This window comes from Quercus suber, unplaced genomic scaffold (genome assembly GCF_002906115.3).
Source record: "Quercus suber isolate HL8 unplaced genomic scaffold, Cork oak 2.0 scaffold_148, whole genome shotgun sequence".
In the NCBI taxonomy this organism is placed as follows: Eukaryota; Viridiplantae; Streptophyta; class Magnoliopsida; order Fagales; family Fagaceae; genus Quercus; species Quercus suber.
Window position 1 is genome coordinate 328,943 of NW_027069609.1, and position 17,481 is coordinate 346,423.

The 17,481-nt window shown below is 36.0% G+C and overlaps 2 protein-coding genes across 2 annotated transcripts; both read right to left on the reverse strand.

Annotated features, from left to right (window-relative positions):
* Positions 1–451: 451 nt before the first annotated feature.
* On the reverse strand, positions 452–2,527 carry LOC112009431 (exocyst complex component EXO70C1). Its single transcript, XM_024041767.2, has one exon. It carries the CDS (start codon positions 2,380–2,382, stop codon positions 562–564), a length of 1,821 nt encoding a protein of 606 aa, XP_023897535.2. The 5' UTR covers positions 2,383–2,527; the 3' UTR covers positions 452–561.
* Positions 2,528–7,899: 5,372 nt separating this feature from the next.
* On the reverse strand, positions 7,900–10,571 carry LOC112009425 (exocyst complex component EXO70B1). The gene has a single exon (XM_024041761.2). It carries the CDS (start codon positions 10,237–10,239, stop codon positions 8,245–8,247), a length of 1,995 nt encoding a protein of 664 aa, XP_023897529.1. The 5' UTR covers positions 10,240–10,571; the 3' UTR covers positions 7,900–8,244.
* Positions 10,572–17,481: the final 6,910 nt, after the last annotated feature.

A 17,481-nucleotide genomic window follows, 5' to 3' on the forward strand; every position in this document is an offset into this window, starting at 1 on the left:
AGCACTCATCAATTCATCCATTTAATATCATATTTGATAAATTGTTAATTACTATCAATGTTCAAATATCTCATATTTCTGAAAGAACATATGGAATTAATGAGCATTTTGATTATTATAACCTGGCTCCAATCATACAGGAGATATCCTATTCAATTAAACAGAAGAATAAGAGCTAATCTACAGTACTTAATATTTATGAAATCCCACTTTACACAATAATGACTGGTTTTTTAACCAGCACATACACTCAGCAATAGCAATAGAACTGCAATAACAAAATTGATATAAAAACACAAACATGCCAGAACAGAAAGTATACTGTCAAGTAGCCCATGGGTGCCCAATAAAGTGTGGACACAGATATTTTAGAGAGAGCAAAGGTGATTCACTTACAAAAACTAGAATTAATCTTTAGCACATACATGTACATAAATTATTACACAGTATACAGCATGAAAGATAATTAACATTCATAAAAACCCAAGTTTATAACATTAACAACAACAAAAATCAACATCATATAATTAAGCTACATTAAACAGGCAGAGTCTTTTCCAACTAGCCCTGCAGTACTCGCGGTACTCCCTCAAACAAATTGAACAAATAACTCTCTAAATCATCTGCTGTGTACTTTATGTATTTCCCAGCGTGCCTTCCAATCTCTACTAGATTCCCAAACCTTCCGTTAAATGAGCGGTAAGCATGGATCACCTTTAGTGATATAAATATCCTAAGCTCTTCTCGGAGTTGAGCATCGGGGACCTTCCAAGCAGTTTGAACCCTATAGATTTCCTCAATTCCTGCATTGAAATTCTTAAATCTCTCCCTCAAAGCTACCCTCGAGACAGTCTTCGAGATACCACCAATCCATCCATCCTTCAAACAATCCAACACCTTGGTCCATGAAGCCCTAAGATAACTCATAGCATATTGCGTTATCTGCCCATGTTGCTTACGAACCCAATTATCACCTAATAGCCCACCAAGATCCAAATCTTTCACCTTCTGCTTCATATAAAGAATATTATTAATCAGAAAAATATACTGCAATGCACCATCCCCATAGAGCTTCGATTCCTTCTCGAGATTGGACTCTAAAAAGTTTATTAACACCAACAATTGACTAGCTAGCGGATTCATTTTCAAGCTATTGCTATCATGATTTCGTAAAGCATCTAATTGATCATCATCTTCACCAATTTCCAACAAGTTCTGAGTATCACTATAATCTACAATCAATTTCACACAATTCATCATGGTCTGCGTCAGTGGGTGAATGTCACCACTCTGCATCGGTTTCTTCAAGGTCGAATTCTTCTCCTTGTTCTCAAGATCGATAAGTGTCTTGCTCCCGGTGAGCATCGCTCTTGCCTGATTGAACTCAAGACCGTTGCCCAATTGCTCCATCGCCTCGGCCATCTCATCATACGTGTCTAGTATCCTAAAGAGATTCTCAGGCGATCTTCCTCCCAGCGCAACGGCTCGACTGAAATTCAACAAGGTTCTATTGAAGCGAATCTCTTCGTGTACATCAGTGCGACTGAACATCAGATCAACGACGCGATGGTTTTGGAGAATATCGATAGCTTGAATACATTTATCCATCTTCTCGATCCCTCCTAAGATCCGCCTATCCAAAGAAATTCCATTAATTACTAAACTACTATTTATAGTCGACTTGTTGGGTGGGAAATGTAACGATGGTATGGAGAACTGCATAGGAGTTGATGATCCATCACTGTCAGTGTCCGACCTGTCGGGTGGAAAGCAGTGATAATATGAGGGTATGGAATGCTGATGATTAGGAGTTGATGATCCATAACTCTCAGTGTCCGACATGTCTGGTGGGAAGAAGTGATAATATGAGGGTATGGAAGGATTTCGAAATACTATTTCATAATTATCGGGGCTGTCTATTTCAGACATGGCGGGTGGGAAGATTGACATTATGGAATATGAGGGTATGGAACGACTTCGAACAGTTATTTCATAGTTTTTGGGACTGTCTTTTGGAGACGTGGCTGTTAAGAAGATTGACATTATGGAATCGGAATTGGAACGAGAGAATTCTGGACTACTACCATCAGTCTCAGACATGGTGGGTGGGAAGATGGATGAAATGTTAAGAGGGGAGTCTGGATTTGTTTCATTCCAATCCCAACTGCCACTGCCAGCTTCCGACATGGCTGATGGAAAAAATGACCCTGCTACTAATGACATACTTCTTTCTCTATACACTTGGCGAACCATTCTCGTCTCCATTTCTCTGAGCTCATCCACAGCCTTTGGATCGATCAAATTCTCCTCGTTGTTTTCATCAGCCCTCACTGGTGTGTACAAGCTCTGCACGACGTGCTGAGCAGTGTTGATGTCAGTCATGGTGGTCTTAGAGATATTTTTTGGGGTTTGAGTCAAAGAGAGAAGTTGAAAGAGAAAGGAAGCTTTGGAAGATAGAAATAGAATGAGGAATTAATGAGCCGTGGCGGGACTGACTTGGTCTCGCCGCCATTGTTGATGCTAGTAATCGTGGTCCAGTCAATAATTTCAGGGGTTTGGTTTTAGTCTTATTTGAAATAGTCAGAACTCAGGATAAACAAAAAACGAAAAAGCTAGGGAACTTTCTTGTGGGGGTATATGCTAGTCCTCGTGCTTAGAGGATCTCTCTTTTCTGGTGTTTATTATGGTGTGTGGGCTTTATTCGCATTCTTGGCCCATTATTTGTGAGGGCTACCCTGCTTCCAAAGCTTTTTGTAGACAATTGGATGTCAATGTTAACAGTATGCATCTTTGAATGTTTTCGCTGTATCCATTATTTTGTATCTTTTTTTTTTTGTTTCTTGTAGTAAAAGTACATCATAATTTTTGTGTCTAGATAATAGTAATAGCCCAACACAAATTTCTTAATGCACTAGTGATGGATGTTGATGCCCCTGATGATCTCAGATTCTCAGTTGCATCGTTGAGTTTGCAGAGACTGGATTTACCAAAGTTTTGAACTAGCTCATAAACAATAATTTATGTTCATGGTCATTGTGGAACATTCAACACTCACAGACCTCCATATAGGCATGGTTTGGTTCATTTGAGGATATTGATGCACTTGAGGATGTTAGTTGCATTGAAAGATTATTCTTGAGGGTAATTTCTAAAAAGTTTCATGATGCTTTCCTTGGTTGTGGAAGAAAACACACACTTCTAATTTAGCAGCAATGCAACCTAAAAATGTATGATCGATAGTTACTAACCAAACAATTTAGTTTGACTTTCTAATTATCTTATGTATTTCATGATCAGTACAAATTCTATTCCTTTGAGAGGGTTATGAGGTTAGTCTGCAAAGAAATAACAGTGGTTTGTGTTGCAAAATTAGTTCTCGAGTTTCGCTCGAAATTAATAATCTGCATTCTAAGGCTAAGTAGTAAGCAAAGCATGCATTAGAAACTACCAAACTAGACAACGTAATTTCAACAAAAACTAGCATCAAACTTAATTCTCTCCCTTACCAATTAGACACCCTAGCTCATAATCATTATAAAAGACAATACATATCCTAATGGGGTAACCCATATCATGAAGATGAAAGTCAGCCATTTTTTTTTGTCCGAGGTTCTAAATTGATAGAAACCTAAAAAAGTGGGCTTGTCTAGCTATAAGAGTTTAATGGTCAAATTCAATGGACATTTTTTTTGTCCAAGGTTCTAAATTGATAGAAACCTAAAAAAGTGGGCTTGTCTAGCTATAAGAGTTTGATGGTCAAATTCAATAGACATCTTGATACAAAAGGCAAAACTTAACTTTCACTTGAGAATTCCTCCAAATTGGGTTTGAGCCTCCAACCCATAATGTGTTAATTTATAAGACAATTCTCGTGTACTAAATCACATTCATTAAAACACTTAAACACATGACATGATCATTAAGTTGGTCATGTGACTATAAATACACATGAATTGTCTTTTAAGTTGCCATTTAAGTGAATGAAGGAAATTGTCCTTTTAACATAGACTAAAATTCTGATGGGTTAATGTCTGGGGCTACCAACAATTGAGTTCCATACCATTCCCTTGTGTTTTGTTAATTATTGGGGGCATATAATCCACGACCTCATAATGCCTTGTTGGTGGTTCTCATTTGATTGCTTTAAAATTTGAATTTTTTTAATAGATATTATAAAATTTAAAACTTATAAATAATTTTTTTTACTATCACCATATTTTTTAGACGGTATTCAAACCAACAACAAGAGACTATACCGTTAATCTATCTAAAACCCAAAAATATGATTATTAACTGATTCGGAGTAACTAAGATTATGTTCCTTTTTCTTTTAAAAAAAATTACGTTTCTTATAAGGACCAAAATAGGGTCTTCTGCCTAAGCCCAATTGAACAATGCAACAAACACTATATGAGAGGGTGGTCCATGAGATTAGTAATGGCTCATGGTTAGGTAGACAATTGGTAGATTCAAAGCTAGTCCTGCAATAATGGAACACCAAATGCACTTGGGTCAAGCCATACGGGCCCTGCAATATAGCTAATGGCTAGGAATGATAATGAATAGATAAGATGTTAGTAATTGCACACGATTAGGCAGGCCATTGGTAGACTCAAACCTAGTCCTGCAATAATGGAACACCAAATGCAGCAAGGAGGCCCTCTTGGGTCAAGCCATACGGGCCCTGCAATATGGCTAATGGCAAGGAAAGATAATGAATAGATAAGATGTTAGTAATTGCTCATGGTTAGGCAAACAATTGGTAGACTCAAACGTAGTCCTCCAATAATAGAAGGAACGCCAAATGCAGCAAGGAGGCCCCCTTGGGTCATGCCATGCAGGCCCTGCAATATAGCTAATGGCTAGGAAAGATAATGAATAGATAAGATGTCGACAACTAACATTGAAGTCCAAACCCTCATATAAGATCCATGAGTTTCAGACCAGACATGGAAATTTTAGGATCACGCTTGTCTAGAAGCATGTGGGGTTATTTGACTCCAATCACTTGGGAACACTGTCTGCTGGGAAGTAGTTACAGGACAGAGCCCGCTCATCTTTCATCACCAAATTTAGATCTATCCAAAAGTAGCAGCATTACTTGCAAGTTGTGGAGCTACATTTAAAAAGTTACCTCTAAATAACTGAAACATAATTTGCATTTAAACCACAACCAATGGTGGAAATGTGCCTTTCATTCCTACTGTACCTTCCTTCAACTGAAACTGCATCCAGGAGCAGAACAATCAATGACTAGTAAACGACAACAATCCCACATATTTGCCATAGTTTCCCGCCAAAACTGGCAAAAGGGACTTGGCTATTGGATAAGATCAAACAGTAGATACGTACAATCCACTGCTAAAATATGCTTGGAGCAGCTTCAGTAGTGACACCTAAGGTTTCATAGTTTAAATAGTAGAGCAAGTCCGATACATTCATAACTAAAGCATTTTGTTAACACAGCAGAATACTCATTGAATTTTAGACCAAATAAAGGATTGGATTTCCTCCTTGTTGATTGCTTTGTAGTTGATTAGATGATAATCCCAAGCTGCAAAATTCTAGTGTAAATCAGATGTGTGTATTGTGTACATGCTTTTTACTGATAATTTACACACAGGCAATGCTTCTGTACCGATACGCGACCATTTTAGGGCATGTGTAGTGTTTGTGTCAACAGATAGGTCTTAAAGTAACAACTACACTCTTCACAATGATCTTAGAGAAGGAGATTCTTGTTGAGTTAGAGGATACTGGAGAACAAGTGCACACGCACGCACAACTCCACAAAAAAATTATAACACACAACTTGCACCAATAAGCAGAAGAAATTCTGCATATTTAGATTTTTTGTTTCTTATGTACATAGAGGTGACACACATACACCCACACACCCCACACACAAACTCAAGGAAAATATTACACCTCATAATTCACACTACAAAGTAGGAGCAAGTCTGCACATTTAGTAATTTTTTACTTCTGTAATTAGAGGTTGAAAAGAATAGGAAACTAGATCAACTGGAGGTGGGAAATATTGATTACTTGTTCTACTCACCAAATCCTCTGTTCTCCATGTAACTTGTATTGACTGCCTTCATTTTCCTCCTTTGACTAAATTTCCCATCTACAAACTAGTTTATGAAACTATTTAGATTTGTAACTTCTAATGATTTCTCTTATAGACAGATGAGAATATTTAACAAGTGGATTCCATTAGAATGAAGTTATCTCCTAATACTTATTTTGTTGAGTTTTCTGAAAATACTGCTTGACATCAAATCTATCATGAATCATCTCAAATATTCTGGAACAGAACATAGAAACGCTTCTTCAAGATAGAAGCAACCAATTAATACCACCTTTTCATAATCACTGGTGCCATCCAAACGCCATAGAAAGCAACTTCAAAAGTTAGTTTGATCTCGATCAACAAATTCGAAGGCAACCCAATGGTACATGTTGATGTATGGTCCTGATGGGTGATCACAACATAATATGGTGCACCCTCATGCATGTAATGACACCCACTAGATAGATGGAGTTGCTTCTTAGGTGTGGTCTTGTTTCCATAAAGAGATATAGCTTTTGAGTAAGGTTATAATTCTAGGATAAGACATATTTGTTCACTAACAGATAAGCCATTCCCAAGGGATGCATAATTGCCTATAGATGCAAGTTTGGACACAGTTATATCTCTTTGCAGACACAAGACTTAATGCCTGTGTTGCCACTTTGACGAGAATGCCATCCACGTTAGAGAAAAACAAATGCAGCCCAAAACGTAAACCCTTTCAAAAAATCCATGTTGCTAATGAAGTCTGATCCTGACAAGATTAAAATTTCTAATACCATATTGCTAAAAAATCATCTCCTATTGACGTAATCATAGTGGCACACCGCACACCATCATTTTCAGATGTTTCTTCTAGTGTCTACCAAGCTATCCACACCCACTTAAAATTATGTAGTTAGTCCTATGAGCTTCCTTATTCGTCAACACCCCTTGAGAAATCTTCTCAACATGCAAAAGGGCTTCATGCTCCTCTTACTAGTACTTATGAGCCTTAAATAAGCTTAACAAGTATGCCTTAAGAAGTACAAAAATTTAAGATAAATGATTCTTGCACAAACTCCAAGACTGATTCTGCATCTGAGGCACTTAAAGCTCATAATCTCAACACAATAACCAGTAAAAAGTTTTAACATGAGCATCTGGTGTTGAGCAGCAACTTTGAAAATTTTAGATGGATGGACAGTGCATTGCATCTGTTTCTGTTGGAAATCTATTACACTAGAAGATGGATACATTTGTCATTACCAGTACAGTGTGCAAGTTAGGAAGCAGAGAGTAACACTAAACATGATTTTTATTACTGTTGAAAAAAATAACCTACATATCATAGTGTACAACATTTTTACCTTAAATAGGTGAGCCTCATTTTTACCCACAAACTTAGCCTAATGGCCTTCCTTTCATTCAGGGAGAGCCCTTAACTTGTGTCAGATAACTTCCATATCGATGCAATCATTAGCTTTTGTTGCACATGACAAAACCCTCCTAATCTACTCCCTCACATCTTGTCAATGCTACTCTACACAATTCACAAATCACCCAACTCTTATTCTATCTTCTTGGTTCAGCACTCATTTAATATCATATTCAATAAATTGTTAATTAGTATCAATGTTCAAATATCTCATATTTCTGGAAATAATAAGAAATTATTGTGCATTTTGATTATTATCACCTGGCTCCAATCATACGCCAGATGTCCCATTCAATTACACTGAAGAAGAAGAAGAGGTAATCTACATTCTACAGTACTAAACTTTTGTAAAATCCCATTTTACACAATAATGACTGGTTTTCTTTAACTAGCACACACTCAGCAATAGAATTGCAATAACAAAATTGATATAAAATTACAAACATGCCAAAACAGCAAGAATACAGTCAAGTAGCCCATAGGACGCCCAATAAAGTATAGACACAGTTACTTCAGAGCAATGGGGATTCACATACAAAAACTAAAATCTATAGCAGATGTACATGTACAATAAATTATTACAGTATATAGCATGGACGACAATTAACATTCATAAAAACCCATGTCTATAACATTAACAACAACAAAAATAAGCATCATACAATCAAGCTACATTTAACAGGCACACTCTTCTCCATCTAGTCCTTCATGAGAGCTGGGCTCTTACCTGATACAAGAGTCCACCTTTATCCTATGTACTTTTTCTCCTCATGTGGTGCAGTACTCGCGGTGATCCCTCAAACAAATCCAACAAATAATTCTCTAAATCATCTGCTGTGTACTTTATGTATTTCCCAGCGTGCCTTCCACTCTCTACTTGATTCCCAAACCTTCCCATAAACGAGCGGTAAGCCGGGATCACCTTTTCTGATATAGATATCCTAAGCTCTTCCCGGAGTTGAGCATCAGGGACCTTCCAAGCAGTTTGAACCCTATAGATTTCCTCAAAACATGCGTTGAAATTCTTAAATCTCTCCTTCAAAGCCACCCTCGAGGCATTATTCGAGCTCCCACCAATCCCTTCATCCTTCAAACAATGCAACACCTTGGTCCATGAAGCCCTAAGATAACTTGTAGCGTATTGCCTTATCTGCCCACGTCGCTTCCTAACCCAATTATCACCTAATAGCCCACCAAGATCAGAGCCTTTGACCTTCTGCACTACGTACAGAATATTATTCATCAGAAAAATATACTGCAGTGCACCATCCTCATAGAGCTTTGATTTCTCCTCAAGATTGGAATGTAAAGAGGTTATTAACACCAATAACCGCCTAGCTACTGGAGTCAATCTCGAGCTATCACTATCATCGTTTCGTAAAGGCTCTAAGTGATCATCATCTTCACGAATTTCCAACAACAAGTTCAGAGTTTCACTATAATCCACAATCAATTTCACATAATTCATCACGTACCGTGTCAGCGGGTGAATCTCACCACTCTGCATAGGCTTTTTCGAGGTCTCACTCTGAACTGCGTTCTCAAACTCAGCAAATGTCCCACAAGCCGCCTCACCAAGCCCAGAGAGCACATCTCTCGCCTCATTGATCACGACATCATCAGTAACCAACACCTCCAATCTCGCCAACGCCTCAGCCATCACATCATACATGTCGAGTATTCTAAAGAGCTTCTCAGGCGATCTTCTGCCGATTGCAACAGCTTCACCGAAATTCAACAACTGCATCACGCAACCTTTCACGGTTTCATTGAAGCAAATCTCCTTGGTTTCATCGGCGCCACAGAAAATCTGATCACAGAGATTCTTCTCACCGCTGAGAATCAATCTGACGACAATCTTCACAGCTTGAATCCATTTCTTCATCTTCTCATCCAGTGAGTTCCACTCGATTTTCTGAACCTCTTCAATGCTCAACTTCTCGATCCCTAAGATCACTAGACACTCATCCAAAGCGTCACGACGAACAGTACTATAGACTTGAATACACTCTTTCTCAAAGCCAGACCTAATCATTCTCGTCGCGATTTCTCTGAGCTCATCCACAGCTTTGGGATCGATCATATCGACCGAAGCGTTGTCGTCCAAGCTCGGACCACGCTCGTGAAACCTTGAGCTCCGATCATCCTCCGAAAAGCTCTCAAACTCACCACCGTCTTCTTCATCATCCTCATCATCATCTTCTCCGGCGATAATTCCCGCATCGTTGACCGGGAACGAAAGGCTACACCGGCGGATCGAGCCGTACAGTCTCTCAGCGTCAAGAGGAACAGTGTTCCGAATCAAAACATGCCGAAACTCATCCTCAAGCCTAGACATCGCGTGCTGAATCGCCGAATAAGCCCGATCCACAATCTCCGAATCGGACCTCACCGACAACTCGTCCATCAGATTCAAAATCTCGTCAATCGCCGACAAATACTCGCCGGCCTCGTCACCGGATTCCTCCCAATTCAACGACCTCCTCGAACCCTCCGAGCTCGGATCCCACCGCAGAATCACCTTCTCCGCCAGAGCGAACCGGTCCTCCTCGCTCTTCGACGCACCGTCGCCGTCGATCAAGCTCGTGATATTCGAGAGGCGATTGTCGAAGCTCGACAGAATCAACAGCATGTCCTGCCGAACCTCCTTCGGCGTGTTGTTCAAACTGTTCACGATCTGCTGTGCCGTGGCGAGGACTCGGTCCTCGCCGCCGGTGTTGATGCTGGTCGTCGTCGTGGTACCCATTGTTGAAAGTTTTTGAGATTTTAGGGTTTGAGTCAAAGAGAGAGAAATAGTATAAATAGAGAGAAAGAAAAAGAAAAAATGGTTTTGAATTTCTTAGTGTTAGAAATATTTGGGAATAGAGAATAAAGAATAATAGAGAAAAGTAGAACAAAGCCAAGCCATTTCTTTTGAATTTATTTTTTTGGTGTGCGTTTTGGGGTTTTGAAAGAAGTGAAATGAACTGTGAAGAAAATAAAGGCAGTGAGGTGAGACGGCTGGGGGTTTGGGAAGGTAGAGGTGAGGTGTTGTGTGGTGATTTTCAACAAAAAGGAAAGTGGTGAGTGAATGAGGGAGTAACGTGTGGGGCTTCGTGTATATATATATATATATATATACAGGACTATTTATTTTATAGATAGGGTTCAGAAACAACTTATTCAGACTACGATGATAAAAAAAATTTAGTTAAGAAAAAAAAAGTTAAAAGTTAGTTGAATAGTACTAAAAAGTATAATAAAACTAATAAATAATAGTAAAAATAAGTTAAAAACTTTAATAAATTGTAAGTTTCATCATTTTTCAAACACACTCTTAGTGTTAGGATTTTCTTTTGTGGGTTTTTTAGTTTGTGTTTTTTTATTGGATTTTAGATAGGTTTAGTGTTAAAGACCATATTGGATTTTTTGTTTAAGTTTAAGTTTGAATTTTAAATCTCTCGTTCAATGATCAAGATAAAGGGGAAGGAAAAGGTATCTCTTACGCCCAGTTTATGAAGCATTTGTCTCATTGACAAGTGGGAAATTTCTCCAAAATAAAATATATATATATGTATATATATTCAATTCAGATTTTCTTTTCAATTTTCTATAAAAAAAAATCTCACATGGAAAAAATATATAATTAGTAAAAACATTTGTTAGATTTTTTATGTGAGTTTTTTTTTTAAAGAAAAATTTATTAGTTAATTACATATTTAGTGGCAAATTTAATGAATCAGACAAAATACCTTAATTGAATAAATTTAGTATTTAAAAAACTCAATTGAATGAAAATTAAAATAAATTTCAGACAAATTTAAAATGTGATATTTATATTTTTAGTGTTTTTCTTTTATTAAAAGTCAATAAACATAAAGAAAATAATCAGTATTGAAACCAAAGTACCAATCATTTGAAATACAATTGAAGTACAAGACTGTTCACAAATACTTTACAAATTGAACTGTTTGGAAGTTGGTTTTTTTTTTTTTTTTTTTAGATAAAAATCAAGTTTTAAGGCTTGATTTGTAAAAAAAAATCCAAGTAAAAATCGAGTTTTAAAAACTCGAGTTCGGAAAACGACGCTATAGGGCTTAAAAATGTCACTATAGGGCTTAAAAATGGAGTTATAAAAAATTTACCAGTAAAACGCCGCTATAAGGCTTTAAAACGTCAGTATAGGGAATAAAAACGCCACTATAGGGCTCTCTAAACCTGGTATTGAACACTGATGAAAATTTTTGCAGGAAAACGCCGCTATAGGGCTTTAAAAGTCACTATAGGACTTTAAAACGCTACTATAGGGCGATAAAACTAATTTTTTTTTGCATGGAACTCGAGTTTCTAAAACTCGAGATTTATGTAAATTGATCTCGATTTTTGAAAACTCGAGATGTCTACTTTCCCTTATAGTTTCAAGCATTGCCTAACTAACTATATACAATTCATTTCCAAAGTTATTATGCCCATTCCCCCAAATATCACATAAAAAGGAGACCCATCTCCCTAGAGTTAAAAAAGAAGCTTCGAACTGCAAGTTTGCAACACAAGGAAAGAATGAGATTCCAACCATAAACAGAAACGAAAAAAGAATTCACAACAAGACAACAGTAGAGGAGTAAGCATGGGGCCAGACCCAATCCCATCCAACAAAGTTAATAAAACAGATATTTTTGGTTCCACTATCACTAGAAATCTAATAAATCAGCTTTTCCTTCTCAAAAAAAAAAAAAAAAAAAAAAAAACCANAACAAATACTTAGAACTTAGAACACTTATCTTTTTCAATCTACTGTAAAACAAATACTTAGAACTTAGAACACTTATCTTTTTCAATCTACTGTAAAACAAATACTTAGAACTTAGAACACCTACCTGGTGCGCCGGCCAGCACCCTAATCCTTCCCACAGACGGCGCCAATTGTAAGGACTCAATTTGGATTAACCTTGAGTGATGGGTTCTTAGCCCAATAAGCCCAAACAATAAATTTATAGAGAGTGGGTTGATAGGTTTAGGTGCTGGCCGTCGATCACCATGCACAAACTTTTCTTATAAAAAATGCTAAGTGTTTCCTTACAAATGGGGGAATGCTCCTCGGCCTGTGGCCGAGGAGGCCTCCATGTTCTCTCTTTCTGTCCCTCCCCTCCCTCTTTTGCTTTACTAGCTTTTCTTTTATAGTTTTCATCTTCCTATCTCCTGCTTCCATTTGTTAATCGTCTATTCGCTTTTCTTCTGGTTGTCCGTCCCATCAGAGGCCTTATCGGCACTCAAGTGGCTCACTCTAACCAACGTTATCCTGCCAAGGGGTTACCTCCCCATTAATGCGGCCAGGGGGGTTAGTTGAGTGCATTAAATGCGAGAGTGACAGCTTACTTTGGGGTTAGCCTCTCCCCAAAATCACCTTTGTCAGGCCGAGGACAAGGTATCCTCGGCGTGGATTTAGGAAAATAGGCTCTCCCCCTCTCCCTCAAAAATAGCTTGTGCTCCTCGGCATGGGCCTTGGCCCTGCTACATGATGGGCCGAGGCTATCAGGCCTATGAGCCCCACATTACTTTTTTTTTCTTGAGTTGTCACAATTCAGCCTGCATTTCGCTGCTAATTTGTAACTCTGTTTACGCAAACAATGCTGTCAAAAGTTTTGGTATGAAATTAATTAAATTAGAATGCTATAAAATTGTTGGCAGTAAAGACCTGTCTATTGGCTTTTTTCTTTCCTCTTACAAATAGGAAAGGGGATTCAAATCCAAGTTTCTCTCATAGAAAGAACCAGATAAACCATTCAATCACAAGGGGTTTGGCGATTGGTCTATCATGACTTGCTTTCATGGTCATTTGTATAACCAAAAAAATCTAACTTATAATTTCTAGATAAAATTATTGAGTTAAGATGAAATTAAATGGTGTATGATTTTTGCAAACGATATGGTTTTATTGGATGAAACTAAAAGCGGAGTCAATTCTAAATTGAAATCTGGATGGAAGGTATATTCCAAAGGGAAATAAAATAGAGTTGTATAACTTGGATAGTTAAAGATACAGAGATCAAAAATTGATAGACTAGTCATGATATAGGGAACTGATTATTGGGTTGTAAAAAACCAACTTGTTTATAAAATGAGTAGTTAAAATGAGAATGATAAAATGAATTAGTGAAAATATAAGTAACGATCATAAACAAAATGGGAAAAAATAAATTGTTTTAAGAATAGGTGTGGCTCCTATTAAGGAAAAGAAAAATCATAAGAGATTGTTTGGTAATTGCAAAGTAGAATGATTAATGCAATAATGATGAAAAGTAATTTGATTCAAGTTAAACAAATGAAAAAGAGTTACAAAAAAATCAAAAATAATTCTATTGTTAGAAATAGTAAAAAGATGACAAAATGTAGTTACAAAATTGATTGTAACTTATAGCTAAAATCTTATTCAATATCTTTTTATTAGAGGTAAATTTTAACAAATCCACCATTGGATTACATCTTCTTCTTATATACTTCACACTTGCAAAATTTCTAAAAATTGTGATCAATAGCTTTGTCATCAATATATTGTTTAAATTACAAGTTTTTTATAGTTTTAAATTATGTATAAAATATAAACTTATAGATCATATAGTAAATAATATTAAATTGACACAAAATTTGATATGTGTATTAAAACATAAAAAATATGCAATTTAACAGTTAAATTTTTGAAATATATAATAATATTTATTTTATTTAAGTAAGGTTGTAATCTTAAGTTACAACTAATTTTGTAACAAATTTTGTCCTAAAAAATAAATATTAATTATAGATGTGACATAAGGTATTATTTTGAATAATATAGAACAAAGAACAAAATATATGTATAAAATTTCATTTAGAGAGTCATGAAAAGTGAATTGAGTTTTATTTATATAGGCTAAAGCCAATTTAGCTCCATCAACTTATTCTTTAATTCTTTCTCAAAAAAAAAACTTATTCTTTAATTCATAATTTCATACTTGCAGTTAATTTATATTCTAAATATAATTTTAATTTTTGAAATAATATTCTAATATAAATTATATTATAGTCACAATATGTATAAAAGAAGTCAAACATATGAGCAAAAACGAAATTGAAAACAATGTTTTAGAAATTCAACAATTTGTGCAATCAATATTCAATAGTCCTCCTCATCATGCACTCTCAAACCTTTCTAATTTTTTATCTGAAAAAAAAAAAAAAAAAAAAAAAAAAAAAAAAAAAGAAGATATTTCTGGTTCCGTTTCGTGACACACGAACAATGACACGTCCCCTATCTTGTTTACACGCTCCTAAATCAACGTCAAACAATTGCAACTCGAATCCTTTTATCGAAGAAACTTCAAACTACAGCTTTCGGCTCCCATTTGCTAATAATAATAGTAATCACTTTTCATACGATTTGACAAATCTCACCGTGGTGCAAATATCGTGTTAAATCAACTGTACATGAATATCCCAAAACTGGGCTCACGGATTTCGTAAGATAAAAAGTTTTCTATAACTAACTTCACTTTGAAGGATATGGACATATTGTCACTTAATAAAAAAAAAAAAAAAATTACCATTAATATATTAAACTCAATTGTCATATTTACTTTTTTTTTTTTTTTTTTGAGAATCAATTGTCATATTTACTTGAACATAGCACACACAACAAAATTAAATAAATAAAAGAATGCATAAAAATATATAGAAAATTAGTAATGTCGGGACGATCAATCGACAATCGAGGTAGGACTAAACACCTGGTGCAGCAAATACACATTTTGCTATCATCTTTGACTGAATAATCTGAAGCAGCCTGTTGGTTCAGAATTGTTTGTTTACCAATATGAAACAAATAAGTTTGTGCCATGTGTTCCCTGAATTCAAATATCTTTAAAGTCCCTTCAATAAACACATTTAGTGCAATCGTATAATTGAATTGCACCTATAGTTCACAATACACACATACAATGGTCACTGACAGTCCTCTCCTGAAAAAATTTTGACTTTAGCTTTTTTAAAATACACTACACATTTTATGTTAACAAAAACATGCATTACAATTTTTGTTAAACACTAAAACGTTTCAAACTTATCTTTTTATTTTAAACTTATCGGCCTAGATCTCTCCAACGGTTTAGAGTTAATGCTCTATTTCAGCCCCACGGACAGACTAATTGGGGTTTTTTTTCTCTCTTTTTTTTTTTTTTTTTTTCAAAAGAAAAGTTGTGCATCTTACAAATTAATCTTATATTAACATTTATTAAGTCTCACATACCTTCAGTCACATTTAATATAAATAAAATTATTATTTTAAAAAAAAGCCTTACTAGTGGCTTGAAGTGTGTTGTCCTAAAAAAATATCCAATCAGCTGACTCAAGAACTCACTTCAAGCATTTTGAAAAAGCTAGGTTTAGGGTTTGATTTATGCAAAAAATAAACACAAAATGACCATAAAGTCTCCTATATAAACCTTGCACATTTACGAGACAAGGTATGTAAATTTTCTCCACGCAAGTCATTATTTATTGCAAAAATAAAAATAAATGTCACCATACTAATTTCTCTATCGAAGTGCCTTCAATAGAATTGACTCCGCTTTTAGTTTCATCCAATAAAACCATATCGTTTGCAAAAATCATACACCATTTAATTTCATCTTAACTCAATAATTTTATCTAGAAATTATAAGTTAGATTTTTTTGGTTATACAAATGACCATGAAAGCAAGTCATGATAGACCAATCGCCAAACCCCTTGTGATTGAATGGTTTATCTGGTTCTTTCTATGAGAGAAACTTGGATTTGAATCCCCTTTCCTATTTGTAAGAGGAAAGAAAAAAGCCAATAGACAGGTCTTTACTGCCAACAATTTTATAGCATTCTAATTTAATTAATTTCATACCAAAACTTTTGACAGCATTGTTTGCGTAAACAGAGTTACAAATTAGCAGCGAAATGCAGGCTGAATTGTGACAACTCAAGAAAAAAAAAGTAATGTGGGGCTCATAGGCCTGATAGCCTCGGCCCATCATGTAGCAGGGCCAAGGCCCATGCCGAGGAGCACAAGCTATTTTTGAGGGAGAGGGGGAGAGCCTATTTTCCTAAATCCACGCCGAGGATACCTTGTCCTCGGCCTGACAAAGGTGATTTTGGGGAGAGGCTAACCCCAAAGTAAGCTGTCACTCTCGCATTTAATGCACTCAACTAACCCCCCTGGCCGCATTAATGGGGAGGTAACCCCTTGGCAGGATAACGTTGGTTAGAGTGAGCCACTTGAGTGCCGATAAGGCCTCTGATGGGACGGACAACCAGAAGAAAAGCGAATAGACGATTAACAAATGGAAGCAGGAGATAGGAAGATGAAAACTATAAAAGAAAAGCTAGTAAAGCAAAAGAGGGAGGGGAGGGACAGAAAGAGAGAACATGGAGGCCTCCTCGGCCACAGGCCGAGGAGCATTCCCCCATTTGTAAGGAAACACTTAGCATTTTTTATAAGAAAAGTTTGTGCATGGTGATCGACGGCCAGCACCTAAACCTATCAACCCACTCTCTATAAATTTATTGTTTGGGCTTATTGGGCTAAGAACCCATCACTCAAGGTTAATCCAAATTGAGTCCTTACAATTGGCGCCGTCTGTGGGAAGGATTAGGGTGCTGGCCGGCGCACCAGGTAGGTGTTCTAAGTTCTAAGTATTTGTTTTACAGTAGATTGAAAAAGATAAGTGTTCTAAGTTCTAAGTATTTGTTTTACAGTAGATTGAAAAAGATAAGTGTTCTAAGTTCTAAGTATTTGTTTTACAGTAGATTGAAAAAGATAAGTGTTCTAAGTTCTAAGTATTTGTTTTACAGTAGATTGAAAAAGATAAGTGTTCTAAGTTCTAAGTATTCGTTTTACAGTAAAAAAAAATATTATATAGAAGATTTGGCAGCAAAAAAAAAAAAAAAAAAAAAAAAAAAAAAAAAAAAAAAAAAAAAAAAAAAAAAAAAAAAAAAAAAAAAAAATTT